This window comes from Melospiza georgiana, chromosome 4 (genome assembly GCF_028018845.1).
Source record: "Melospiza georgiana isolate bMelGeo1 chromosome 4, bMelGeo1.pri, whole genome shotgun sequence".
NCBI classification, from domain to species: Eukaryota; Metazoa; Chordata; class Aves; order Passeriformes; family Passerellidae; genus Melospiza; species Melospiza georgiana.
Genome location: NC_080433.1, coordinates 49,138,106 through 49,165,782, shown reverse-complemented (window position 1 = coordinate 49,165,782; position 27,677 = coordinate 49,138,106). Strand labels below are relative to the sequence as shown.

Sequence of the window (27,677 nt, the reverse complement as noted above, 5' to 3'; positions counted from 1 at the left end):
TTTTTGCCTGCACTTAATCCATAAAGAGTTCTGCAATAATCACCTTTTGAAGTATAATTTTAGAATATTACTTGTATCCTTGAAACTATAGCTTTGGAATATATATAAAGGAAATATGCTTATCTCACACCTTATTGAAGCAGAGAAAAACAGCTTGAGAAAGGAAGATGAACATCACCTCAAGGGTTTATGGTTTTGACCAAAGGGAAGCTGGACATCACTGTTATGAGATTTATAGTCTTTGCAATTAAAAGGTGGACACACATCTGGGGAGCTGGACCCCACGAGATGGGATTCGCCTTTCTTCTTTCAGAAACTGGACCGTCACCATCTGGGGATACTCCTTTGAGATACATCCTGAGAAACTAAGATCACAATAGTGTATAGAATCATGATGTAATAATTTGGAATAAAAATTGCTGAAGAGTAAAAAAATTGGAAATAGAAACTGCTGAAAAAGCTGATGAGTACCCCTATAAATACCTGTAACCATCAATTAACGGTGTGCAGTTGGAGGGAAAACTTCCCCCACTGTACCCAGCGCTGTATTGCTCATGCTTTACCATATTAAATAATAAATTGATTGCTGCTTGAATATTGGCCTAGTCAAGCTTCTTATTCATAACAACACTTACACCACCTAGATCCACAAGAACAAACTCTTGTTTTCAAGTGTTTGCAACCAGCCCCCCAGCCCTAAATTCCCAAACCATTCTGATTCTTTGAAATCTCTGTAGAGACGTGAAGACAAAGAGAAACATGGTTATGTAATGTAGTAAGTGGATATGTGGCCTTCTTTTTTTTTTTTTTCCTTTTCTTTGTGTGTGTGACATGCCAAGCAACAGGTTGCACTGTTTGTACAAGGTTTAGGCAAGAGCGACTGAAACAAACTCAACAAATCATCCGCTTGCTTCTGCGAAGGTCTGCAAAAGGTAATGCGAGTCACACCGACTGTCTGAACCCGCCACGGTATTTGCACAACAACACAGAGGGTATCATCATAGCAATTACGGTGATCCAAACCACTCATCCGGCAGCGAGGCGTAAGGGCTCTAATTACGCACGCTCTCCAATTAAGGCACAGAGGGAAATGTCGCCGGCCCGTCCCTCCCCGCTGTGGGGGCGGAACGGGACCGAACGGGACCGGGGACGGGACCTCCCGGCCGCGAGGGGGCGCTGCCCCGCCCGGCCCCGCTCCGGCCCCCGCCCCGCGGCTTGTGGGAAGGGCGGGGCCGCGGCCACCCCCTGCAGGCGTCACTCCCAGCATGCAGCGCGGCGCGCTCCTGCCCCTGCCGCCGCTGCCGCTGCCGGGCGGAGAAGATGGCGGAGGGAGGCGCGGCGGATCTGGAGACCCAGCGCACGGACGTCGCGGCGCTGCTCAAAACCGCCCTCCGCAAGGGCGACACCTGGTGAGGGAGGAGCGGGGGGGCTCGGGTGGACCGGCGCGGGCGGCGTCCTCCCGCCCCCGGGGCCGCTTGGCTGCCGGAGGGACCGACCTCCTTCCCCTCGCCCCCCCACCGCCCGCTCCCGGGGGCGGCTCGACGTCTCTCCCGCTGCCGCGCAGGCGGAGGCGGGTGACACGGGCAGGGAGGCAGGGCTGCACCGCGCGCTGCCCGCCGCTCGGTTCCCGCAGCTGCTGCCAGGCGGGGAGCGGCCGCCTGGGCGCGGCGGGGCCTCGGCCTGGCCCGGGCGGCGGCGGGGAGGCAGCGAGGTCAGCGCCCTGAGGGGAGGGCACGGAGCGAGCGGCGCGGCTGCCGGCGCGGATGGAGCCCGGAGCCCGCACCGGCTTGTTTTGGCTGAGCGAGGAGTGTTGAGGTGGGGGAAAAGAGCTCTGCTAGCAGGCGTTTCTTCCATTTTCCGGGCTGAAATGGCCCCGGCGTCACCTTCGCCTTATCAGAATTGATATCTGTACTCTGGCCTAGGTGCCCTGAGACCCGTCCGTGGCTGTGACAAGCCTTGAGTTTAAATTTTATTGTGACTATAAACGTGTTGGTTTCCTAAGAAAGAGTCCCTGAAGGTGCGAACGGACCCTTATGACACGTTTGATAATTATGTTTTTCTGGTCAGTCATAAAATATTCCTTAGTATGTCCTACAAATTGTCAACAGAATAATCCACGTTTTAATAAGCACCTCTTTTTGGCGTGTATTTGGTAATTGAGGTTTTATAGTTGTAGTGCTATGAGGCTAGGAAATGGGACCTTTTTTTAGGAGGGGAAAAAATAAGGAACTGACACTTTTTCCACGACTCAACCTCTTCATCTCTTCCTGTGTGAAACTGTCACCCAAAGACAAAGGCTGAAGCATTAACTTACAGAAAATTAACTATGAATACACAGAAGTAGAACTAGCCCACCTCATTTCAGCTGTCATCACTCACTGTTCCAGTTCTATAAAAGACTATATTTAACAGTGTTGATACTGCAGCATGTGTCAGAAGCATACATTCTGATGCATTATTCAAATACTGCTGAGTATATGTTCCGTTTTGGCGTACGAACAGACCGCTCTTGAAACTGGAAATGTGTAAGAAACAAGAAAAAGAAAATTATTTCACATGGTAGTGTTGAAAATGACCAGCAGTAGTAAAAGCGTGCTCAGGATAGATGTCTTTCAAGACTATTTTTTTATGGTTCTGTTGGGTAATTCCCAGTTACTAAAACAATGTTTCAGGCAGTTAATGTTGTTCAAAGTGATAGTGCTTTTATGACTAGTTGACGGCGGGACCGAAACAGTAAGTTTACTGTGCTGTTTACTTTTTTTAGTACGCTCGATATTTTAATACAGAAGAATCAGTTATGTGGGAAAAGCTTCTAAATGTTCTGTGAGAATATATCTAGCTGTGGCTGATACTGATATAAGTCAAGTGTTTTAAAACTGAATAAGCTACAGCAAAGTCCCATTAAGTTTTACTCGTGAGCTGTTAAATGGAGCTACATAAATGTGTATGCTTGTGCATTCATAGGATTTATGTTTTGACTGTGCAGCTATCTTCACAAATTGAACGGTACGTTTAGTCCTAGTGCTTTGTAGAGGTATTTTGTAAATGGCTTTTAGGTCTTTTGGGACATCAGTAAGGAAACAACACTTAAGGTGCTGTAAGCCATGATTCAAAATTGCATTGATTCAGTAGTAAATACTGCTGAAAAAAATTTCAGGAGTGCCATACCAACCTGTTCTGTGTGAGCTTTCAAACACTCAAATGCAGTCCTTTTAAAAATACTGGCTTGTACATCAAAAGTCTTTTCCATGCTCTTCAGAATTTAGAATGGAGAGAACACTAAGCTACATATGGAAAGTATAAAGCTTTGGGGGTTTTCTCTAAGAAAAAAGCAACTAAAGAATAGAGCAAAGAGAGGCAAATCTTAAAAGCATCTATGAAGTGGCTGATGAATTTATTTGTTCATCTTGTACACTGCAGAGAGAAAGAAATAAAATTGACTTGAAACGCAGCAATTTTAGAGTTGGGTATTGGAAGAAGAATTGCTAGAACTGGAAACTGGTTGAACAGGTGGTTTAGTAAGCTGTAGAGTTTGTTCCATTAGATTTTTTTAAGAGTTGCTTGGGAATTGCATGCATGAGGCTCTATTGCTTCAGTGGACAGACAAGGTTAGTGTCTTTTAACTGCTTCAGCTGCAGGGACAAGATTTTGGGCTAGTTTGTCCCAGTGGTCTTTTTTTGCATTCTTTATGACCAGTTAATAAATTATTAAACTCTGAGAGATTGAGGATTCTTCTGTTTCTCCATTTATCCTAATTTTCCAAACATACATTAAATAAAAATGAGATTTTTCCAAGAATGAACTTCCTTTGTTTATCAGTTCTTTTGAGTCATGTTGTCTACTTTTGTTAGTAAGGTCAGTATAAAAACTACGCTTTTGTTCCACTGAACCTGAATTAATAGAAGTTTTACTTCTTGCAGTATTGTCCAAAGGATCTTCAGGTTCTATGGTTCTTATCTCTATAGGAAAAGAGAAAATGCTGCATTTCATTGGATGTCTCACAGTTTTAGCATCCGATACAATTACATCTCAGTATTCTGAAATTCTACTGGTGCTTGACAAGTGAGGAGAATTTATTGTATGAGGAGATTTTACCCTCTCATTTAGAATCACAAAAATTATTGGTTGTTACAGCTGCAGGCAAATCTGAACTCACTCAGTGCCTTCTACTCTCAAATTGAAGAGCTGTTGATGTTCATCAGATTTTAGGCACAGTATAATTTGTGTGACCAACTGGTCTGATGATGCAATTTAATGTCTTTGTAGCTGCAGTGATACTCTTGAGAACCTTGCCAAGTTTTTCTGTTTTTACAATATCATGGAAGTACAATTTTCAATACCGAAAGTTACTGATCTTGGAACAATTTTGTCATAGAGGGGAGAACTGTCAGTTTTTGTATGTGACTTTGTGACTGATTTCTCTGTAATTTTTTCCCCATGTTAAAGTGTGATTTCTTGGGTTTACCTTTAAAACCACCTTCTGCCCTTACTTCCCTGTAGTTCCTGTTCTTTTGTGGCTTAGTCAGAAATGTCACAGTAGCTTGGAGATGACATTACAAATGCTTTCACACTCTTGCACATATTGTCCCTCCATGGTCTGGGATATTTAACCACCTTTCTCATCTTAAGGTATCACCTGCCAATGAATGTTTTACTAAAAGTGCATGATAGTGACTTAAAAATAGCTAACAGCTCAGCAATCAGTTTCACTACTTTTTCTCTCTCTTCCTTCCAGAGTTTCCCTGCTGTTCTTTCTTTCATCTATTGCTTGCCATAACAATTTGTGAGCTGATGGGAATATAGAAGTTACTTGGATAAGAATTATGCAGTTACAGTGGACAAAAACTATCACATGGAGTTTATTTAGTGGCTAAGGGAACAAATGCAATCATTGGATGTTTGAATATGGAATACCAAGTAGCGGTACAAATATGTACTGTATACAGAATATAATAGTGAAACCATTCTACTGTCCAGTTCTTGTGTCCACATGTGAAGGAAGGTGTTCATTTAGAATGAGTTCAGACATCTCAAAATCTAATAGGGAAAGCAGAAGCCTTGTCTTTCAGAGAAGAGCTTGGAGAACCTTTGTCTGTTTTGCTTGATTTTTGAGTCGTGAAATAGTTACATAAGAGGAAGATGTCTTCTAGGATAAGAATTTTTAGACAAGCAGATAAAGATTTAAGACACTATGTAAACTGAAGCTAGTCAGATTTAGGCCAGAAGGAAGATGCTGATTTTGAGCTCTGTTAGCCAGTGAATTTTGGTGCCAGTCATCACTTCACAAGAGTGATGAGAAAGATTCTTAATCTCTTCTTGGTTTTTAAGGCGAGCAAATTAGTAAAACCTCAGAAGTAAAGTATTTTTAGTTTTCAGATGTGTCTGATACACATCACTTCTGAAATTCTGCTGAGTCTAGGTAGTGTACTGTTGTTATCCAGGCAGTACATTTCTTGGATGGTGAAAAAAATATTCTTTTCTTAACCTGTCGGAATTTCATTGCCTTTCCAATTGTAATACTTGGTCACTGAAGAGAGTAAGTAAAAACAAGTGGGGTAAAAATCCTTCCCAGTGAGTGATCAGTAGATATGACAAGTTCAACCTTAAGGGATTTTTTCCTCCAGAAGTGAATTTCCCCACTGAACATAAAAGCATTTTAATTCTGGCTGCAGTAAAAACTCCTGAAGCTTGATGAACAGGGCTACATCTGTAGCTGTGCGTAATCATCCTGTGCCATCATTGATGATAGCCTTGATGCTGAAGTGCTTTGCTTTAATAGCATTTTACACTGTGGGCTTCAAAGCACATGCTGAGCTGGAAGGGACCCACAAAGATGATCAAGTCCAGCTCACCCTGCACAGGACATCCCCAGGAGTCAGGCCGTGTGCCTTTTGCTCAGTGCTGTCCTCTCAGTGTTCTCCACATTGCATCCTCCATCGTTGCCTTGTGCATGAACAGAGCCTGGACTGAATGTTAATGGAAGGTTTTACTGGATTTCACTGAGGGCATGATGGAATGTTATGGACCTGCACTTCAATAATATTTACAATTACATTCTAAATTATTTTGATAACTTCATAAAATGAGAAACAAGGAACACTATGTCAGGGTCCCAAGGACAGATTAAGATTTGGATGGGGTTTTATTTTCAAATGAGGTTTACGTTGCTGATTTTGACTTTTTAAACCTTGTGGTTGAAGTTTGGTGTTAGGTTTCTCTCACTGCATAAGGATTGGTGCTGTATGTGACTAGTGGTTTACAAAGATTTTAATTTTTCTGGACAATGCTTACAGTGGAGATGAGTAGATGTATTTTTCTTCTGTAAATTGATTAGGTGAGGTGAGAGCGTGTTAAAATCATGTTTGTTCCAGGCTTTTGCCTGAAAATTGATCTGTTAGATTATTTTTTAATGAAAAGTCTTTACTTAAATGGAAAATTTCTAAAGGTACACAAAACACTTATATTGTTTTTAATATAGTGTTCACACTGAAATTTTAACATAGAATTGCACTCCCCTAATTTTGGCTGAAAGGTACTTTTTGGTCAGCCTCTTGGTTGAGGAGGCCTCTTTGGGTCTATGGATGAAGAATGTGCCTCTTAGGCTGCTGCAGCACATTATGGCAGTGGGGCATATCATGAGCTGTAGTGAGAATTTTATTTGCTGATTTGAAACCTTGGTGCATTTTGTTGAGCTAAACACTTATTTCTGAAGAGGGATCTGGGATACTTGGACGGATTTCTTAAAAATGGGAGGTAAACTATGTCTTTTTTTGTCTTTGACCCCTGCACTTTTTTCTTGTGGATTTACCTACATTTTGAATACAAAGATGGTATGGTTTGTCTGATAGAGTAGAATAATTATCACCATTTTGAACTTTAAGAACTTGTTAATTCTGGAAGAAATTTGAATTTAAAGGCATCTATTAATTTTGAATGTATTTGGTCAAGCAATTTTTGTCACTTTAATCAAGTAGAAATACAGATACAAACCATTTCTTATATTCTTATTTTTATAGTTGCAGTTGTGCAAGAAGAAAAATCAGATGTTGTGCCTTTAAGCAGGAGTCCTAATTTGCTTTCTGCAAAACAGTTGTTCCACTTTGTCCTCTGTATTGCTTAATCTGTACTCATGCACAGTGAGGAGAGTAAAAAAAAAATCCTCACCTATCTCTCTGGACAATTTGCACAGTTTTACTGTTAAAAGTGAAATAGCTTTTGTTCAGAAGAGATGATGTCCCAGCAGTACACAGTGCAGAATGAGTGTCTCTCTGTGAAGTATCTTTATTGCATATTAAAGTTTTCTGGTTTAATTTTGGATTCAAAACACTGAAGTATCAGTCATTATAAATAAATCTAGGTTACATGTTGTTTAATTCTGTCTATATATAATGGTCACAAGAATTCAGAAGCTTTTGACAGCAGTGGGAAATACCAAGATCTTAGTCATACTGTTCAGATATTTTTCTATCAACTTGGATGTTGAGGTAAAGAATGAAAGCTGTTGTACATGTGTAATGTTGCTATTATGTTAATTAGGTTTATTAAGTCAAAATATGCATTAAGTCACCTGTGAACTTGAATTACATTCAAAGTTTCAACCATGGGAGAATTTTAGAAATCAGTTAGTAAGTTTCCTGCTAGTACTTTGTTTTGTTCAGTGAACAATGTCCATGTAGTCATGCTGCTGCAAAATTTTAAAACTTCCATTAACTTAAAATTGATTTTTATTATTTGTTGTGTTTTTATTTAAGAAATAAAGGTGTATTTCAAGTGTTGTAATAGCTTCACATTTTTGTACTTGTAAATTAATGTGCAAAGACTGTAAGTAATCCTGTTTTGGGCTGCCTCGAGTCTCTACAGTTGATCATTTGGTCATACATAAGGATGTGGTGTTTTCTGGTAAGTTTAATTGGGTGACCCAGTTTTATTGGGTTTGCATGGCCAGTGTTGGTAGCAGGGCTGCTCCAGGGGTGGCTTTCAGGAGAAGCTGCCAGAAGCTTCCCCTGTGCCTCACAGAGCCAGTGCCAGCCGGCTCCAGATGGACTGACCACTGGCCAAGGCCAAAGAGCCCAAATTGAAGGGACCCAGAAGGGACTTGGAATCCAACTTCCTGCTCTTTGCAGGGCTGCCTAAAGCTAAACCATATGGCTGAGAGAGTTTTCCAGGTGATCCTTGAACTGACCAGCTTGGTGCTGTGACCACTTCCCTCGGGAGCCTGTTCCAGTGACCAGCCACCCTCTCAGGCCTTTCGTGATGTGGAGTACGAACTTCCCCTTTGCAGCTTCCTTCCATTTCCTCATGTTTTATTCCACTATCTGGTATTCCAGAGGGCTCTGGAGTGTAAATTGTCCCTTGTGTATCATAATCCACTTCAGACAGGCAAGAAACATTTTATAGAAGAGAGCAGATATAAAGCAATCTGGAGCTCTACTCAGAAGTAAATACTGGGTAATGAAGTAGGCCAGACTGGAACTGAGAACATATTCTCATGTTCTGTAGATTTTTGATTCTACTTGCTCAAAGGAAATTTTAAATATACATAATATAACCAAGAAAAAGATTGTTAAACAAACTGTACAGATACTTCCAGTATTGTTAATACTGAAAATTCAATATTTGAGTGTAATATTCAGCAAGTGGTATATGCAAGTTTTTGCTTACTTTTAGGTAAAGGTTTGGGTCTATTCCAGTGTTCTGTGTTATCGACCAGTTGGCTCTAAGTGACTTGATTGTACTATTTTCTTCAAACAATTACTGATTTATTTGAAATACCTGTAAATGTCAGGTATCTGCTGGTTTAGAGTTAACCAGTTCATTTGGCTGTGCAGTTGTCTTAGTTTTTAAGGTTTGCCCCCCAAAGCAGAATATCTAGAAATTTGAGACTGTTCTTGAGTTTAATCTTTATTCAAATCCTCCAGATTTCTTTTACCTCAGAAGATGGGTTGGTTATCCTGCTCGCTTGCTAAACTGATGACATGCCAGAGAGCAAAATTTGTGTTTCCTGAAATCTTGGTTCCATCAGATAGCAAGCATTTCTTAATCATAATTCTAAAAAACAGATAAACCACACATTTTAACTTTGATGGAGAATTCTGGGGTATCCTTCTTGGTCAGGTCCACAGTTCAAAAAACTACTGCAGCATTAGACTCATTTGGAACTCCTTGCTGCATTAGGTAATAGTAACAAAAATAAAGGCAAAACATTATACCAAGCTTAATATACATATATTTTTGTCTGTATTTTAGCAATGCATGGTATTCTATTTTTGTGTCTGGGACAACACACATTACAGGGTAATATATCTGGTCCAAGTGCTTACCCCAAGTTTTTAATATTTTTTCCTTAAAAAGGGATCAAATATCATTTAACAAAGAGGATTTAGCAGATTTAGTTCTCATTACTTGAGAACTACTTCCTCTTAAATTACTGGATGTCCCTCATGGGTAATACTTAGTTTTCAGGTGGTTGATTGTGTCATGGATATTAAAACGCTGATGAAAAGATAAGTTGATAAGTTGCCTTCTAGTGGTTTCCCTTCTCTTGTGCAGATGAGTAGTCTTGTTGATCTTGATGAGAATGCTATATTGAATGTGTTTTTAGAGCCAAAAGCTGTAAGTTATAAATCTCTGATTCTTACTTTTCCCATTAATGCTAAGAAGTCTGGATTTTAGCTACAGAAGTGCTTTAGCAGGTTGATTGATTTGCCTTAAACTGAGCATGGTGTAATTGTGCTCTTTGTTTTTTTTCCCCCTTCCCCGGCATAATCTTTAATGTGGCATATCCTTCTTGCATAAAATGAGGGTAGTGTATGGCATTTGAATGCAAATTTCTGCTTTCTCTAATCTTACTGGAAAAGTAGTATTTCACGTCTTGATTAAGGGCAAGTTCTTGTAATGGGGTGTTCTGGTTTTGGCCAGGATAGAGTTAATTTTTCATGGTGAGGGAATGGAGCCTGGAGCCCAGCCCTGGGCATGTCCGGGTTATTATGCTCTACCACCCCCAGGGGTGGGAGTCAAGGGCTCCTGCTTGGGAGAAGAGAGGTGTGGCTTCAGCATGAGGAAAGGCATGGCAGGAGGGGAAACCCATCCACCACTGTTCATTGTCCCCCAGGATGAGCGTTTTCCTTGTAAATCACCCTCTTTTTACAGTTCTGTTATTAATGTTGTTACTGTTTCTTTTTCTTATCTCATTTAAGTTTCCAGTAAATTGTTATTATTTCATCCTGCAATCTCTGCTTTTTGTGGGATGAGGGAAGGGGAGCAGTTTATGGTTTTGGGTTTTTTAATTCAGAGTGCTAAACTGGGGAGTACTGTTCTTAAACCAGGATAAGGGAGAAGATTACAGCTACTGTGTCTGTGTTCAACAGTAACTCAAAATAGCTTTTCTTGCCTGTACTAGATTCCTATTAAAGCAAAAGTAGCAGAATGTTCATTAAAACACCTAATATGTGTAAAATGTAGATATACATGTAACATGCACATACATGCCTGTAGCCAGTAATTTGCTGTAAGAATCCACATCTATAGTGTCTGCTAGCATTTTTTGAAATATCTACATGCTTTTTTTTTTCTTGGCAAAATAAATTTACTGAACTTTTCCATGTAATGCATGTTACCTCTACTTTGTGATAAAGGATCTTGACTGTACTGTTTAGTTCTTATCATACCTACAGAGTTGCATGGTTTATAAGTGGCCTTTCAGCTTTCTTTATACAAGAAATATTAAGCTCTTAATTGAGTCTGAAAAGATTGCTAAATGCAGAATTCCTAAACGTGAAGGGAAATGATGAAAGATTTTTTTGCACTTTGTGTTAGGAAACAACAATGTCACAACATCTCTGTTAAGGAGGACCCTAAAGAGATGCTGCATAGCAAATTTTGGTTGATGGCAAAATTAATTGGATATAGAAGAAGAAAGATGATGAAGTGTTGAAATAGATAAGGTTGAAGATTTAAAATCTAGAACAGTGGACCCCAAGCTTTCTCACATTGTTAAATTTTAGTATCAAAAATGTGTATTAATCATTCTGTTACTGGGGTGTGATAAGACATTTTAACACAGAACATTTAAAAAGTAAAATGATTCTTCAGGACCACTAATTTCTTAAGCATTAATTAAAGGCAGTTTGCCTGTATGATAGTTTCTCTTCTGTGTAAAATTATATCTTTGCTTCTTCAGACTGATAGCTCATTCAAATTTAGGTCAAGAAAGCAGAGACCAATGGGACAAGGCTGGCAGGTTTGGTGGTGACTGTTCATAACCACACACAGTTACAGCTCTTATGGAATAGAGCTGGATGGCCACAGCAGAAGAGAAAGGGAGGATGCTCTTGGCCTTAAGTACATTCATGGGAATGAAAACGTAGTGTATAAAGGCAAGGGCATGTCAGATGAATCAAATTCAGTTTCATCCTACCATAGTAGCAAAAGATTTGGAACAGAAAGACAGATTATGAATGCTTTTAGGAAGGAGAAATAATGCATATGGTAGCTTAAAAAAATAAATACAAATTTGAGTATCATTGATAAAATTTGGTATCTTGAGCTTGAAGAAATCTGGACAAAAAAGTACAAAATGTAGGTATCACTGGACTTTGTAGAAGCCAGACTGTGACAACAGTTTAATCTAGATAAAAATACTGTAGAGCTGAGATTTGAGATATAATCTCTTTATATGAAGTGTGATGTTGATAATAATTTGTAGGAGGAACATCTAGTCCTCTGTCAAAAGCAGGGCATTTGCTGTTTGTGTTGATGTTAACTCAGAGGAAGAAAACACACTCTCTGGTTCTTGGCAAGGCATCAGAGTCCTGAAGTTTTTTAAGTTGCACTTGAATGTTATAAATAAAACTCCATCAGTAGACAATTCTTTACTGAAAGTTCTCTCTCACTTTTTTAAAGGGCTGTCTAATTATAGAGATTTAATTTAAATCTCCTGAATTTGAAAATCAAGAAGAGGAATTATAGGTGACAGTCATTCATGCTGAAAAGGAAAATAGTTTTTTTCAACTTGCCATTTTTCAGCCTTTGGTATGGGCTATTGGCAGTCTTGCAAAACTATACCTGGCACTTTGAGTGCGATCTTTGATTGACCCCAGTTAAAGTCCTCACTGGGAGCAGATGCTGATAATGGTGAGCAGAACAGAGAGAAAAGAATTGTTGTTTCACAAGGCTGGTGAATGCTGGTGCATTATCATGAATGAGGTAGGAAGTAGTAGAATGCCAGTAATTAATATGTATGTCTTCTTCCTTTTAAGGTATCTAGTGGATAGTCGCTGGTTCAAACAGTGGAAAAAATATGTTGGTTTTGACAGCTGGGACAAATACCAGATGGGAGATCAGAATGTGTACCCTGGTCCTATTGATAACTCTGGACTTCTCAAAGGTAACTGCCTCTCACTGTGAAATAAGCCTATAGTACATTAAGTGTGAAATTGTCACAGGTAGTTCATCTTTTGAAGTTGGCAGTGTAAATGAACCTCAGCATACATAAAGGTAAAAATTTTGGTTTCTTTTCTGACCATGACAAGGGAACTGGAATAGATTTCCCTAATAAATCACAATTTTATATATACAGTTATTGGAATTCTTTGTAATGGTAACAAAATATGTAACAATGTAGAAATTCCTGGTTTATGATGAGATTTTGGGCTGTTCTGAGAACTGAAAATTAGTCAGGTTGACAGAAAGATGGGTTGAGTTTGCTATGATTTCCCTTTTTTTGGTAGCTTAACCAAATTGCTTGATTTTAAATAAGATTTTTAAGTTGAACTCTAAAACTTACTTCTGTAAATAAGGCCCAAACCCTTACTTGAGTTCCGGAACAAGTGAAGAACTGCTGTTATTCAGTTCAGTGACTTGTGTGAAATGATAGAGGCTAATTTCCCATTTTCTTTATGATCTTGTAAGGATCTTGAACTCTGTCACTGCTGTGATTACTCAGGTCCGACTGACTTCTGCTGAACTATAGCCAAATTTGTGAACACAGATCTCAGAATACTTTTCCACGTATTTTAATTTTCACATCAAATTCTGTATTTAATGTCCATTAAAGATATTAATATTTAATCTAGTAGATGCAAAATTGAGCAGATAATTGGTTTTCTTCTTTGCAGTTACAGGTAATGTAATAACTCTACGTGCTTGTTCACGTAGAGTAATACCAGTTTTGCCAACTTCACATGGTTTATTGAGAACTCTTGACTTTCTTAATTCAGAACTTCTGTAATTAGTATCTCATTATTTTACAAATTGAATGTTATAGATGATTGCACCTTTTATAAAACTTGTTGTACCATGTTCTACTAATTGTCAGTGTGAATGAGTATGTCTGACACTGACCAGTGCCTTTGTAGAAGGTGCTGTATTGTCATACACATCCATATCTTCTCTCCCATCCAGAAACTTTAAGGTGTTTTTGCTTCAGGTGAGTGTTGTGTTTTGTTTTCTGAAATGTGAGGACTTAGATGTTTTGTACATTCTTGTAGTAAATCTTGCTGTGAGGCAGGGATGTTCAGGTGATACATCTCAATTGACATCAGATGTAGCAACATCTTTTTATCCTCACTGAGGTAGCATCAGCTTGTTCTCTCTTTTGTGTCTTTCCCTTCAAAAATAGGTGATTTCTCGTTGTGTCAAAGACTGTTAGTTCATCTGTACTGTTTATAACTTCATCTGCATACCTGTTCAGCTTAAAATTACTGTTGTTATAAAGTCTAATGTAGGGTTAGTGGTCCAAACTAGAAGTCATGTTAGCCATTTTCCTAAAAGCTTCTGAAAACCTGTATTCTGTTGTTTTGACGCTACCAGTGCCCTTTTCAAAATAAACATCATCAGGGGCTGTGAACTCACTTGTTGCTCATTCATGGTTGTAAACTGTGGCTCCACATTGGCAGTGATTCCATGCATCCAGTTACCTTGTGACATCTACTGTTCCTGTGTAAAGGTAGTTTTAAAATTAAGGGCATTAATGCCCAGCAAATAATAGTTTTCTCTTTCACCCTCTGCAAAGCAACAATCTTCTGTACTAGGTTTTAGATGTAGCATAAACTGGCCCTGAAAATGCTTGGATTTTAATCTTGTCTTTGGCACTTACTATGCTCTAGTTGCTCTCATGCTCCTTTCTTTAAAAATGTGCATCTGATATAAAGAATAAAATAATCTAAAATGGGCATGCTTTCTCAGATATTCTGCAGTGTAATGCAATGATAAGGAAAACTATAATTGAATTCACAAAAGACTAATTCCAGGAAACTGAAGCAGTATGTTGTGCTTATATTATTTAAATGCTTCTCCCTTGTTTCCAGAACATTTGGATGAAGTGAGAGCAATGAACAGTAACAGGTAGAGATTTCAGTTAATCTCAACATGTGCAAAAAAGATCGAATATGATGTAATGCACGTGTCATGTTCAAAGGAAGAGATACATCGCCAAAGCGGGCACAAGGAAGTAGGTATTTAGAGTAGCTGATTGTTCATAATAGAAAACAGCGATGTGTGTGAGGGACTGAATTGTCAGAATCAGGGTATCTATGTGATGGTTCTAAAAAAAATTATATTAGAAGAAATGTTGGTATTTGTAGGAGATAATAGAATCCAAATTACGCCTTCTCAGCATATAAGATCAGTGCAGAAATACAGTGTGAATCTTGTGAAGAGTTATGTAGACCTGAAGAAGTGCTTGTGGATTTCCCCCCTCACTATGCTCCCAGCTGCAATGTGATGCTTCCAGACAGAGGGACAGCTGCCCTCAATGTTTGAAGCTCACAGTAGCTCACATCTGGAATCACCTCTTAGACCTAAAAGATAGCTGCTAGTAGTAAGGATTGAATGAAAGATAAAAGCATGCTGCTTACCTTAAGAGGCTCCAAGTGCAGCATCTCCCCTTCTCTGCAAGGAATTTTATAGTGACTTAACAGAGCACATAGGATCTTTGAAATAGGACGTTGTACTATGCTACTTTCCTAGTCTGACTTAGAATTACTTCAGACTTTGTCTTGAAGCTACAGTTAACTACTCATTCTTGTTTTCAGCTGTGGAAGTATCCATGATGATGTGGGAATATGTGTGAAGTGAGTGGGAGAAATGAATTGCTTTCTCTGAAAGCTAGGGTGGTGTATGATAACAAACTAGGTGCTTATAATTGCATGGAAATATAAAGTTGTCACTCATACAATAAAGAATATCACCTGTAATAGGTGTGCTAAGCATAAACTGGATAGTTTGCCTGCATGGTTTTAGAAGACCTGCTTTGAACACCATAATACTGGTAACATAATTGTGACTCAAAATATTTTGTCTGCTGTTTGTGAAAAATGTTAAAAACTCAAGTACAGAATTACAATATTCAAATGAAAATAATCTTTCTCTTATAGATGGTGATTCTCAGTCTCTCAAGGAACATCTCATTGATGAGCTGGACTACATCCTTTTGCCAACTGAGGGCTGGAATAGGCTAGTGAGCTGGTACACACTGATGGAAGGTCAAGAGCCAATTGCACGCAAGGTACTCTTTAACTGCCTGCTGGGATTAGTATGATTCACATGTACTCCTGCAAATACACAGGAGTTGCACAGGAATTTATTAGCAGACTTTTAAGTCCTGGCCTATGATAATCATATAAAGAACTCCAGCTTTAGTTGCTTAGTGATATCTAATTTTTATTCCAACTTTTGAGGTTTAAATGTGTAATATTGAGGCAGGGGGATGCAAAGGACATAATACTTTCTTTTTCTGGAAGTAAGTTGGCTTAATATCTCAAGATCTTGCTTTAGAAGCTTGTATGGCTGTTAATGCAAATGGTTTTGTAATTAGGTAAATAACTCTAAAGCTGTATTGACTATGTTAGTGAAAAGTCTAGCTCTAATAATGTTAACATTGGTGGAGTAATTGCTGATAAACACTCTGCTCAGCTGCTTGCCAAGGGAGTTATTTCTTTAAGCAAAAGGCTTACCTCAACACAAGTAGTAGGCCATGGTATGGTGGATGATGTGGCCCTCCATCAATGTGAGATACTGAAAAATTAGCATCTTTAAATTTTTTTGTTTGCTCCAATCTCATAATACCCTTATTATTAAAGGTGACAGGACATTTCACCAGTTTGCTGATCATACAATCTTCTTTTGTTTGTGTTATTTCTTAAGATTTTCAAATTATTGGTTTCAATTGCATCCTCACTGGACTGAATTACTTAGTTTTTAACATATATTTTGGTATATTTATTCTTTTTGTATTGGCTGCTGGGGTGCATTTTTTCAGTTACAGGGATCTTGATTTTAATTCTTTTTAAATTGCTAAAAAAATATTAGGCTTAGAATTTAGTTTTATGATTTCTGGTGCAATACAACTTTTGTTTCCTTCTTACGATGTAAGTATGGTCTAACTGCATGCATGCTGGCTGCTTATTAAAGTCCACTCTTGAAATAAATGGTAGATATAGCTGTAGAAGTTGTTCTGGGTCTTCAAAATTAATTTGGTCAGTAACAGAAGTTTGTTAAAGGGTTTTATATTTTCTCTGATATGATAAAATAGTTGTTTGGTTTTTGGTCTTGTTTTAAAGAGACATCCCTGAAATGTCTGTCATTTTGTCTAGTTCTGGTAGAGCTGAAATCCATTAGAATAACTCTCCTTCTTTAAAAATATATCTGTTATCAACTTGGTATTGTTTCTTCTAAGGATGGGTTTCAGTAAACTGCATACTCTTCCATCATCATGGTAGAGTAAAAAGTCTAATTTTTTCAGTTTGGGAGGAAAATGGAATGAGAGAGCAGTGAAATTAGAGTAACTTCCATTCCACTTCGGAGTAGCTAACTGGAAAAATACATGGAGTATAATGAATGGCCAGGTAAACTGGCATAGCTTTGTTGTTTTCTGCCAGTATGAACAGCAGTTATCCTCTGCAAAGCATATTCCAGTTCAGCATTTTTGTTTCTGATGCTTTTGTCATTCATTGTTGTTTTTCCTGTCTGCCATTATGAGGTGCTTTGTTTTTTTCTAATAAACGTGGTATTATTATACTTTATTTCATCCCCTGTGTTACATCAGCTATTTTGGAAATGTTATCCAAATTTGAAATTGATAAAATTTTGTATTCAGTCTACATCAAATAATAGTAAGACTTCTTGTAATAAGTTGTACTACCACTAGAGTGTTGGTTTTTATTCTTACAAGTGTGTTAGTCACACTGTGTAGTTTTGTTTACTGCCACTATTTTGTTGTGACTCTAGTAGCTGCAAACTATTAAGCTGCTCAAATTAAGATGCATTTTTGCTTAAATGCCATGATTGACAGTAATTGAAGCTACAGCAAGAAATGAAATAATTCACTAATTTCTTCATTCTTTTCCTATGGCACATACATGTAAGTTATATTTGTACAGCAGATAGCAGATCTCTCCTAGCAGTTAGCTGGTGGCTTTATTTTAACCGTATTTGTCAGATGGATCACATATCAGGCTGATGGTTATTTTTGGAGCAGTCTACATGACTATGCAGTTACACTTTGGAAGATCAAAAGGAAAAACATTTAAGAGGTGACCCTGAATATTTTTTTCTACATTTTACTTTTATTAAAAACAAATTCTGTATATTTAACTATTCCATAATCTGTGTTTAAAAAATGAACATAGAATAAACAACTGTAATGAGTAGTTAAAATTCCAAATGAATATATTCATTATCGGAATGTAAGTGAAATATTTGTAGGTTTTGTTTAAAAATGTGATATCCAGATTTTGTTAGTGTGTATTATATTTTTGATAAGTACTCTTTAACTGTGAAAACTAGTTCTTGATGTTCTGAGGAAAGGATATACAATGAATGTATTTGGAAATAAAAGTACCTTTTGGGTGTTTCTACCTTTTGGTCACGTATCTTTGGATTAAGGTTGCATATTTGTGATTTCTGCTTTCTACACTTTGAAAGTCACCATGTTATACACAGGTAAGACAGTCATCATTGTGGAAAAATGTACTTTCTAGTTTACTGTATTTCTGAAAAGCTATAGGAGAATTTTAGGTCTCATTTTATTTTTTGCATTTATTAAGTGTCTTATATTACATGAACTTCAGTTTCTTGAACAGTTCTCAAAAATATCTTGTGTGTGTATATGAGAACATATTAGACTGATATGTGATCTCATTCTGTTTTTCAGGTCGTTGAACAGGGTATGTTTGTAAAGCACTGCAAAGTAGAGGTATATCTAACAGAATTAAAACTGTGTGAAAATGGAAATATGAACAACGTTGTCACACGAAGATTTAGTAAAGCTGATACAATAGGTATGCCAAATTATTTTCTAAAAATATGTGATTGGTACTTGTATGTGGTAGCAAGTTCTGAATACATGTCTAGATAAAATGATAGATAGCTATTTTGACCATTAAAAACAATGGGAGTAGTTTTGTTTGGGTCAAAGTTAAAAGTTAAAAAATTGGAATGTTGAGGGGGTTTAATACAACTGTAACAATAAAATTGCATGTTTTATTATCTAAGCATCTGTATTAACTTAGAGTTTTGAGCTTTTAAGAAAGTGAATAGTGTGATGTTGTTTATTGGATTTCATAGTACTTTTTCTTGGCTTTTGATGTGTAAGAAGTGTATTTTTAATGTGTTTCATTAACCAACACATTCTAATCATATATACAAAGAGAAACATATATTACAAAACACAAGATAGAATGTAATTAATAAATTAATGCCTAAAGATGACCTACAAAGGCGGTGTTCTGCATGTTGTGAAGTGGCAGGCCAGGCACAATCTTCTACAGTAATTGAATTGTTGATTACACCTTTAAGTTACCTTTATTTGTATTTATTTTGACTGCTCATTTAGCATTCTGTCATTGTTTGAAACAGTATTTTGATAAGATATTTGACTTTGAAAATAACAATGAGAACATTTTCAAAGATATTGCTTCTCATTTTTTGGTGTGTTTGTGCATGTGTATCTGAGATAAGAGTCTTTCAGTTGTCTGTATTTGTGCAGTTTTGTACTTCATGCAGAATTGTACTTTATGCCCTTGGCATGTGTGTCCAGCCATCAGTTTGTTTACATTTGTTGACAGCAGTGTATGTTTTTTAGCTTTTGCTTCTCTTTACATGACTTATACTTACCAGCCTTTAATTCTTTGCAGATTACTTGCTTTAGAAGTAGTTATTTTACTTTGTTAAATTCAGTATTTCAAGTTAGAAAACAAATCATGTCTTGTACTAGAATAAAATTTCAAAATTTTGAAAATTCTTCTTAAAACAAGGTTTGTTGTTCATTTGGCTTTTTGAGATTTGTTTTGACTTGGGAGGTTATACTTCGTTATCTTCTGAGGAAACCAGAATCTTGAAAAAGGCAATTTAACATTGTCCTTCCCATAGGACCAAATGCAAGCTATTTTGCTGCTATATTGAATTTATTGTATCACTGAAATTATAGGTATTGGATGAATTTTCTTTCTCTGATCAGAAGCAGGACATTTTGGAATGACAGTTACTTGAAGTAATTTAATTTTTTCTTAGCAAAGAGAGAATTAAAATTATGAATAAATTGTTGTAAAAGGTAATGAGAAGCAGTCAGAATTCACTGGCAATCCCTTTCCAGACCCTGGCCTTGTTTGCTTTCCTGAAATGTGCATGATATGCTCCTGGAAGCCTTTAAAAACATGCCCTTCCTGAAGCTGAAGCTTCTTGTGCAGAGTACAAAGCAGAGCCATCCTAGCAAGGCATCCAGAAGAGTTTGTACCTTAGAAGAAGAGCTAGAAAAATACAGCCCACTTTAAGAGTGAAGTAGTTACTGATCCCTCTTATCCATTTCTAAGATTGTGGGGTTTTTTCCTCCCTGTTTATTACCTGGAGTATATTTAAGGTAGTTCTGGAATTCATCAAATACACAGTAGAAGTACTTATTATATCAATAAATAATGTGCAAGAGGGATCTTTCAGAATCTTGATTATTTTTTGCTCGTTCTTGTATATTCCAGTAAGAGATGCGTTTCTATTATAGTTGCAGAAGACTTGTAGTACAAAACAGTCAGTAACAGCCCCAAGGAACTAAGTAGACCCAGGGTAATATGGTCTTTTCAAGAAGTTTTAATTTTTCTGTCCCACATTGTTGATTATATTATTTACTGCACTCAAAAAATAAGTGCAAGACCTTTCTTAATTTAAAAAAAATTCAGAGAAATATCCTAAGTCTAATACTCACCTATCAGTCTTCAGATACTTGTGATTATTCCTGGAATATCTTTGCTTTTCCATTCAAATAGAAGCTAAGCTGTGTCAATAAATTAGTACAAAGTCTGCTCAGACTGACAACATTAGCCTAACATCTGAGAGTTTCCTGTAGCCAGCATTTGAGATTGCACTAGCTTTAGGAGCCAGGATGTGTTTGTATTAGGATTCCCTGAACTTTTTCAGCATCTCATCAAGACTGTTCCAGGTAGTCTTTCAAAATAGTACTTCAAGCATGCAGTTGTTTTTATGAATAAGCTGTATGATATTTAACAGTGTAGGCTATTATCTGTATGGGAGCTATAACTATTAATTCTCAAATGGAACTTTTTCAGATTGTGGGTATACAGCTGATGGAGTGAGAGGCATCTTTAAATGGCAGTTCTTCCTGTCCCTTTTAGACATCATGCTAGTACTGATCATGTCATACATTGGATGTATATAACTAAAACTCCCCAGGGACGTGTTGGAGTCACCATCCCTGGAAGTGTTTTAGAACTGGTTGTGTGTGACACTTAGTGCTGTGATTTAGTTGATATGCTAGTGTTTGGTGAAAGGTTGGACTCTCATCTTGCATGTCATTTCCAACTTGAATGAGTCTATGATTCTACTAGGGGAGAACCCCATACACAATGTGATTCAGACAATATATGATCAGTTTTTCATTTATGCTGGAACAGGCACTTCAACTTTACTTCATAAGCCAGCACTCCAGTAATAGTTGGTGGGGATGGGAGGAAGGATTATAAAGTTAGCATTGGTCATATGTTCATGGAAGTACATAAAAGAATCTTATTTTCACAGTCTCAAAATTGGCATAGTAGTCAAGTGGAACATGCTCTTCCCAGAGTCTTGGACATAATGTGTAGTCATGCAATGGGATTCATTCTTCCTGTGTTGTAATAGTTCTGTTAGCAAAGCTGGAACTTAATAAATGTTAGCTTAGTGCTTGTGAAGAAAACAACCTGCAATGCTCAGATAATTAATTGCCATGGTATTAATAGAATGAAAAATTATATTTTGTAAATTTTTCTTTTAGTGAAAGCCACTGAAAAATCTAGATTTTCTACTTTTTTTACAAGATTGTTGCTGACTAGTTTTATACTTATTTTCAGATATAATTATTTGAATTCATTGGTTTAGAATTGATTCAGACAGTAGTTGATTTTTTTTTGAAACCCAACAAATCAAATAAGCCTGTTGCTTTGTTGATGTCACCTACCTTGCCTGTATATAATCTCTGTTACAAAAACAGATGATCCAGTCTAACACTTTCTTTCAGACTGAAATGTGTGATAAGTAGTATAGAAACAAACTGTATTCAGTTGCCTACAATATCTACAAATATTATATTGGCCTGCTGTCATACATTTCACAAGCCAATGTCTGGACATTTGCAAGGGACTTTTAAGTTTTGGGTCTCAGTTTGGCTTTTCCTGTTTAACCTAGTGGAAGAGAAAAAAATCTTGAGTAAAAGGGAGCAAGAGAGGCTGACACTAGTGCTAGTGTTTCCTCCTTAGACTTTGGAGGAATGTCTTTCAAAGAGCTTACAGGGCCCATTTTTATAAGTGTACTTTTCAGTGATCATCAGGGATATAGTGTATGTTTTTTGGCTCCTGTTTTGTGTTCTGTGTTAGCTGTTATGAGACATAGCTTCCATGGACCTTTGTGAATCTACCAATTTAAAAAAGCAGCTAAGTGGGATTGCTATGATACAGCACTGTACATAGTAGTGTAAAAACCCAAATCTTTAGTAAACTACTTCTATGTAAGAAGAATAGTGTTAATTAAAAACTTCACTTAAATTTCTGTTGTCAATAAGCTATGCTGCCTTAAAATTATGTAACACTGGTTATATTTCTGTTAGGTGAATTAGGAGCTGGTAGACCTTTCTTCTTTGAATCTTTCAGGGATATAAAATCTTTCACCTTCCTTTTACAATAAATTTTTGTGCTTCAGTTTTACAGAGCAGTCATTTTTTTTCTGTGGACATGAGGATTAAACTTCGCACACATATTATAGGCTGCTGTTAGTGCAAATTGCACTCAGATATGGGTAGAAGCGTAAAACCCAAAAAAGGTTGATTTAGGGAACAGAATGACTTCCTGCACTTGGTTTTGCCATCAGTCTCACTTCTGATAATTTGCTACCTCCCCACACTCTTGGATTATCATGCTCAGAAATTAGTAGATGGCTCCTGTCGTCTGTTACTTATCAGCTTCTCTTTAATTGGTCTGCATTGCTAAGGGATTCAGTCATCTGACTGTTTCCATTTTGAAGGCAAGCTAGCTAGCAACTTCCTGCTTGTCCTACAAAATGATGTTGTTGCATGGCAATTTATACAATTTCATTCATTTTTTGAATATGAGGAGATGAATTCTGATGCTTTATTTGACTGTATACTGTTTGTGTATTGAAATGTTAAATTTGTTTTCTTTCCTTTACAAAACAGACACAATTGAAAAGGAGATAAGAAAAATCTTCAATATTCCAGGTGAAAAAGAGACCAGATTGTGGAACAAGTACATGAGTAATACTTTTGAACCATTGAATAAACCAGACAGTACCATACAGGATGCTGGTTTATACCAGGGACAGGTACAGTGAAATATTTCTTTTCTTGGATACATTTGTCTTTTTGCTCATAAAAATGTAGCTGTACTGAATGATTTTTGCTTTTTTTTTTTTTTTTTTAATGAAAATCGCTTTCCAATAGATTATGTTAGGGATAGAAGATTTTGTGAACAAATTTGTTGAAATTAAATTAGTCTTTGTGTGTATTTTCAGGATTAAAGATTGAAAAGAGAGATGAAAGAGAGGATTTAACTCTTCTGATGAATTAAAAATTTTAATATATGTCTAAATTTTAAACTTTATGTTTACCAAATATCATGAAATTGCTGACATGAATTTGGTAAAATCTGAAGTAAATAATTATTTGGTAAATAAATATATTGGATATGCTCCTATAATGAAACCCAAAATTTAAATAACTTTTTAGGTATTCTAAAAGAATAATGTCCTCTACTCAGATTCCACTGTCTAGATTTCACAAACAAAATAACAAAAAAATGTAGAAATACTTTGCTAAGAACAACAGAGGTTTGTAAACCTGCTTTAACATGAGACAATGTCATCACTTCAAAATCATCCTTTACAGAGGAATTCCTCACAGGATAACTTTTTTACCTTTCCAGATGAATGCAAAGAACAAGCATTGAACGTTAAACTACAAAATAGAAATGTAAACAGATTGTGCAATTGCATTGATAGAATAATTTTTCAGATTATTACACTGATTCTTTAGTCCTCAAATAGAGTTGAATGTTTTTTCAACAGCTGTAGTTCGTGCAGTCACGTTACAAATGCGGATAGATGCAATTTGATGGCAGTAACTTTAGGCGAGATTATATTAAAGTATTTCCTTTTGCTTTGAAATATTTGACTATTACCTACTTACCTGCAGTATTTAGGCTTTCAGGTTTTTTAATGGCATGGGAGGTAGGTAATCAGTGCACCAAAATTGCTGCTTGAACTATTGTGTCCTGTAGCTTCATGCTGCATGCACTTAAACCCTCACACAGGTAATTTTAACAATGCAGAAGTCCTACTGGAAGAGATCACATCACATCACATAAAAGAGTCACATCAAAGATGTAACTTGCAAATTATCTCTATCCCAGTGAAACATTAACTATGAAGCAATCATAGTCTAATAAAGCCATGACAAGATCTCTAGGTGACATCTTTGCTTTGAGCAAAATTGATACTGTTTAAAACAGAGCTTACCCATAGTTTCTGAAAATGCGAAATGTCGTGGTAGGCCATATGTGTTCGGTCAGTTCCACTTGCTGACATTTTTCTTACTGAGTTTCCTGATCTAATAATAGTTACTCTGACTATTACAGTCTGTCTAACCTAATAGTTATAAGAGTGTGCACAATTGAGTAAAGTAATGCTTTGAATTTATCCGTTGATTTCTGAAGTACACCTCTAGGGATTCCATTGAACTCTTCCGTCTAAATCTACTTTCTATTTAGTAAGCTCTGAGTAAGTCCAGGAGGTATGGCAAAATCAGTCTTTCAGCATCAATGACCAAGGACAGCAGACTAGTCTGTTCCTGATAGAAAGCTGGTCATGATAGAAGGCTTGTTTTCAGTCTCATGCTCAAGTGTGTTCAGACTGAAAATGTGACTATACCTTCCAAGTGGGTTATGCACAAGGTTTTGAGCATTAGTACTTAACTGAATTTATGTTACAGTGTAGATGCATACAGGCACAGCATGGCAGTTTAATTAGTGTCCTGAAACATCAGTGTACAGTTATGCAGAATTAGTTGCATTGGAAGTGGGGAGTTGGATTCAGTTTAAGCATTGGAGTCTAGTTGCCATTTCAAAGGATCCAGCTATCTCAGCTGTCAATCCAGAAAAAGGCATGAGCTGTTTGTAGGTGCTGTGTCATATGTGCCAGCGTAGGGGAGCTATCTCAAATATCCAAAGGAATTTCAGATGACACCTGATGCCTGTGTTTGGGACTGAGTGTTCTGTCCTGCTTTCTGTACCAATAACAAATAGAATGAAATGAATTTCATTAGCCAACTGTCCTGTTGAAAAAATAATATTAGATAAATGCTTTGGTAAAATATACAGGAGTAACCATACAGGTATATGGTTTTAAGGCTATTGAGGCAGAAAATAGTTTTGTTTGGGTGTTTTGGGTTTTTTCTTATCCATCTATGTAAGGCAGAATTCCTTCAGGAATTACCCCTTCCTCAACAGGGCTGTTGTATAGACATGTGGTTTCTGTAGATTCACAGGTGCTGCTTAAACATTGCAGGTCATTATCTCTTTGAGAGATAAGTGGCTTGCCATCCATGGATTGTAGAGGAATAGAACTGTTAAGTGACTTGCCCAAATTAAGATGATGAGTGAAAAAAGTAGAGAGGAAGGACCAGTGCAGTGGATGAAATACAGAGTGTAATGGCATATTCTTGAATGTCAGTGAATAGTACCTTAAATATCAGTCTTTTCTCGATCATATGTCAGCAAATCCATTAAAAAGATGGAACAGAAAGCAATCTACTGATATTTTTATTTCCGTTTTCTTACTACGCTTTTTGTGGTAGGTCCTGGTGATAGAACAGAAGAATGAGGATGGAACATGGCCAAGAGGTCCTTCAACTCCGAAGTAAGTTATGAATTCCAGTCACATGATTAGTTTGACTATTATTTTGCTTTATGAAAAAAAAGTTTTTAAAAGTGGCATTTTATTTTGAAAATCAGCCTTCAGATATTTAATTGAAAGTACACCTGAATACATTTGCTGTGTCGTGCTTTGTAGAACATAGCATAATAATGAATTCCTGCATATACACTGCTTAACTTTGTTGATTTCAACCAATACATTATCCTGCTGAAAAATGGAAAAAAAAATCCATAGTAGAAAACTGTAAAACTCAGCATAGTTTATTTAGATTTCTGTCTCAAAGCACAGTGTATCTGTTAGGTCAACAGAGATTTTATCAATATTTTTCTTACACATAAATATTTTCATGGACAGCTTGTTCCTTTTGTCTCCAGAACATATTTACCCACCAAGTTTATTTGAATTGCAGCCTACATTACCAAGATGTGGCTTTTATTCTTTGTTGGGCTGTCATCAGTTAATGCAGAATGATGTTGGTTTTATTTTCTATTTTTCCTACTGCTGTTATGAACAGCACCTTCATAATGGCAAGTGAATAGAAAGACTTGTGTGGTTTTATTAATTTAACTATTTTTTATGTTATTTCCAGTATCTAAATAATTTTCTCTTGATTTTGAAGAACAGTTGGAACCATTTAATTAATATGATGTCAGGCTTACAAATAGTTAACTGTGTTTCTTGGCTTTGTTAGCTGGTTCTTGATCGTATCTTTCATAAAAAGTTTAAGTTCTTTTAAGTTCTCTTTATTCCTTTTGAGATTATGTAGTTAAAAGTCACTGCTCTAAAGCATTTTTATAGTATCATTGCTTATCATTTGAAGGACACTGTTTCTTTATCTTTGGTGTTTTATCTCAAGCAGTTATATTTGGAACACTATTTTCTATTAAGCTGTTTAATGAAGTCTGAGTTCAATTTAAGATTAGTATTAACAGTATAATCTTGCTTATCAAGGTGTTGTAACATAAGGCTTTAAAGAACATGAAGCAATAGAAAGAATGGGATGCTAAAAACTTGAAGTTTCATCTCTGACCTCAAAAAACATCTAGTAGAAATTTAAATTCTTAGTCAAATTTTAGATGCATCTTTGAAAGGTTAAAAGACCTTACATAACTCAATGTCATGGATTGTTTTGAAAGTTTTGTTTGGAAGATATTCTGGTGATGGTATCTGCTTTTCTTCTGCCAAACTTCTTTTTCATTTTATGGAAAGCATTCAGGAGCAGTATATAAATTAAAGAATATCTCCTGAAAAATGTTTGATCTGGGGACAAGTGAAATGCTAATTCAGAATGCTGTTGTCAGAGAAGGTTGTAAGTAAACCAGCAAATGAGGATGAATAGTATTACTGTGAAGTTGGTATGGTTTTGAGATCTGGCAGCTATCAGAAAGTTGGGAATTTGATATTCAAATACACTGTAATAATGGAAAGTTTGCAAAATTTTGTGAATTTTGTGAATTCAAATAGCAGCTATGAACAGGCCAGGACAGGTAATAGGACAGGTTTTTACATCTGTTTAAAACTTCATGAACAACCTAATAAATGTTTAAAGGGATAGAAATATTAAACTCACTTTGCAGTTTTTCTGTGTGAGATCCATTAGAAGTATTAGTTTGTCAAGACAGCATATATCCACATACCTTCCTACAGCCCTGTCATTGGTCACACGCTGGCTCAGTGCTGAAATTACCTCTTTGTAGTGCTTCTTTTTGAAGAGTACAAATTGTAAACAAATTCTGATGTCAAGGTATAAAAGGCCATATTTAGAAATGTCAAAATATAGGATACTGGAAAGCACGAAGGATGATAAAGCTTAAAAAATCAGGATCATTTCAGAACATGAGCTAAGCTTTTCTACAGATTCACAGAATAGTTGATGTTGGAAGGCATCTCTGCAGATTCTCTGGTCCAAACCATTTGCTCAAAGACAGGTCACCTAGAGCAGATTGCTTGGGATTTTATCCACATAGGTTCTGAGCATGTCCAAGGATGGAGGCTCTACTGCCTTCCTGGAAAACCTGTTCCACTGTTTGGTAACTCCTATTTTGAAAGTCATTATATTTACAAAGAATTGCCAGTGCTTCAGTTTTATACCTATTGTCTCTTCCTCCATCTTCTTCATTCCCTCACACTAGTTATTTATACATGTTGATAAAATTGCTGTGGAACCTTCTCTTTTCCAGGCTGAACTGTCCCAGCTTTCAGCCTTTCCATAGAGGTCAAATGCTTGATCACCCGTGTGGTGTCTCACTGGA

The 27,677-nt window shown here is 36.9% G+C and overlaps 1 protein-coding gene across 2 annotated transcripts in view; it reads left to right on the top strand.

Annotated features, from left to right (window-relative positions):
• Positions 1 to 1,266: 1,266 nt before the first annotated feature.
• Positions 1,267 to 27,677, top strand: part of USP15 (ubiquitin specific peptidase 15) — a 60,603-nt gene continuing 34,192 nt past the window's right edge. For both annotated transcript variants that reach the window (XM_058022714.1, XM_058022712.1), the window contains exons 1-6: positions 1,267 to 1,409; positions 12,258 to 12,385; positions 15,375 to 15,505; positions 18,152 to 18,278; positions 22,673 to 22,818; positions 25,346 to 25,407. In XM_058022714.1, coding sequence (XP_057878697.1) covers positions 1,321 to 1,409; positions 12,258 to 12,385; positions 15,375 to 15,505; positions 18,152 to 18,278; positions 22,673 to 22,818; positions 25,346 to 25,407 — 683 coding nt within the window. In that variant the 5' untranslated portion in view covers positions 1,267 to 1,320. The remainder of the gene's footprint in view (positions 1,410 to 12,257; positions 12,386 to 15,374; positions 15,506 to 18,151; positions 18,279 to 22,672; positions 22,819 to 25,345; positions 25,408 to 27,677) is intronic.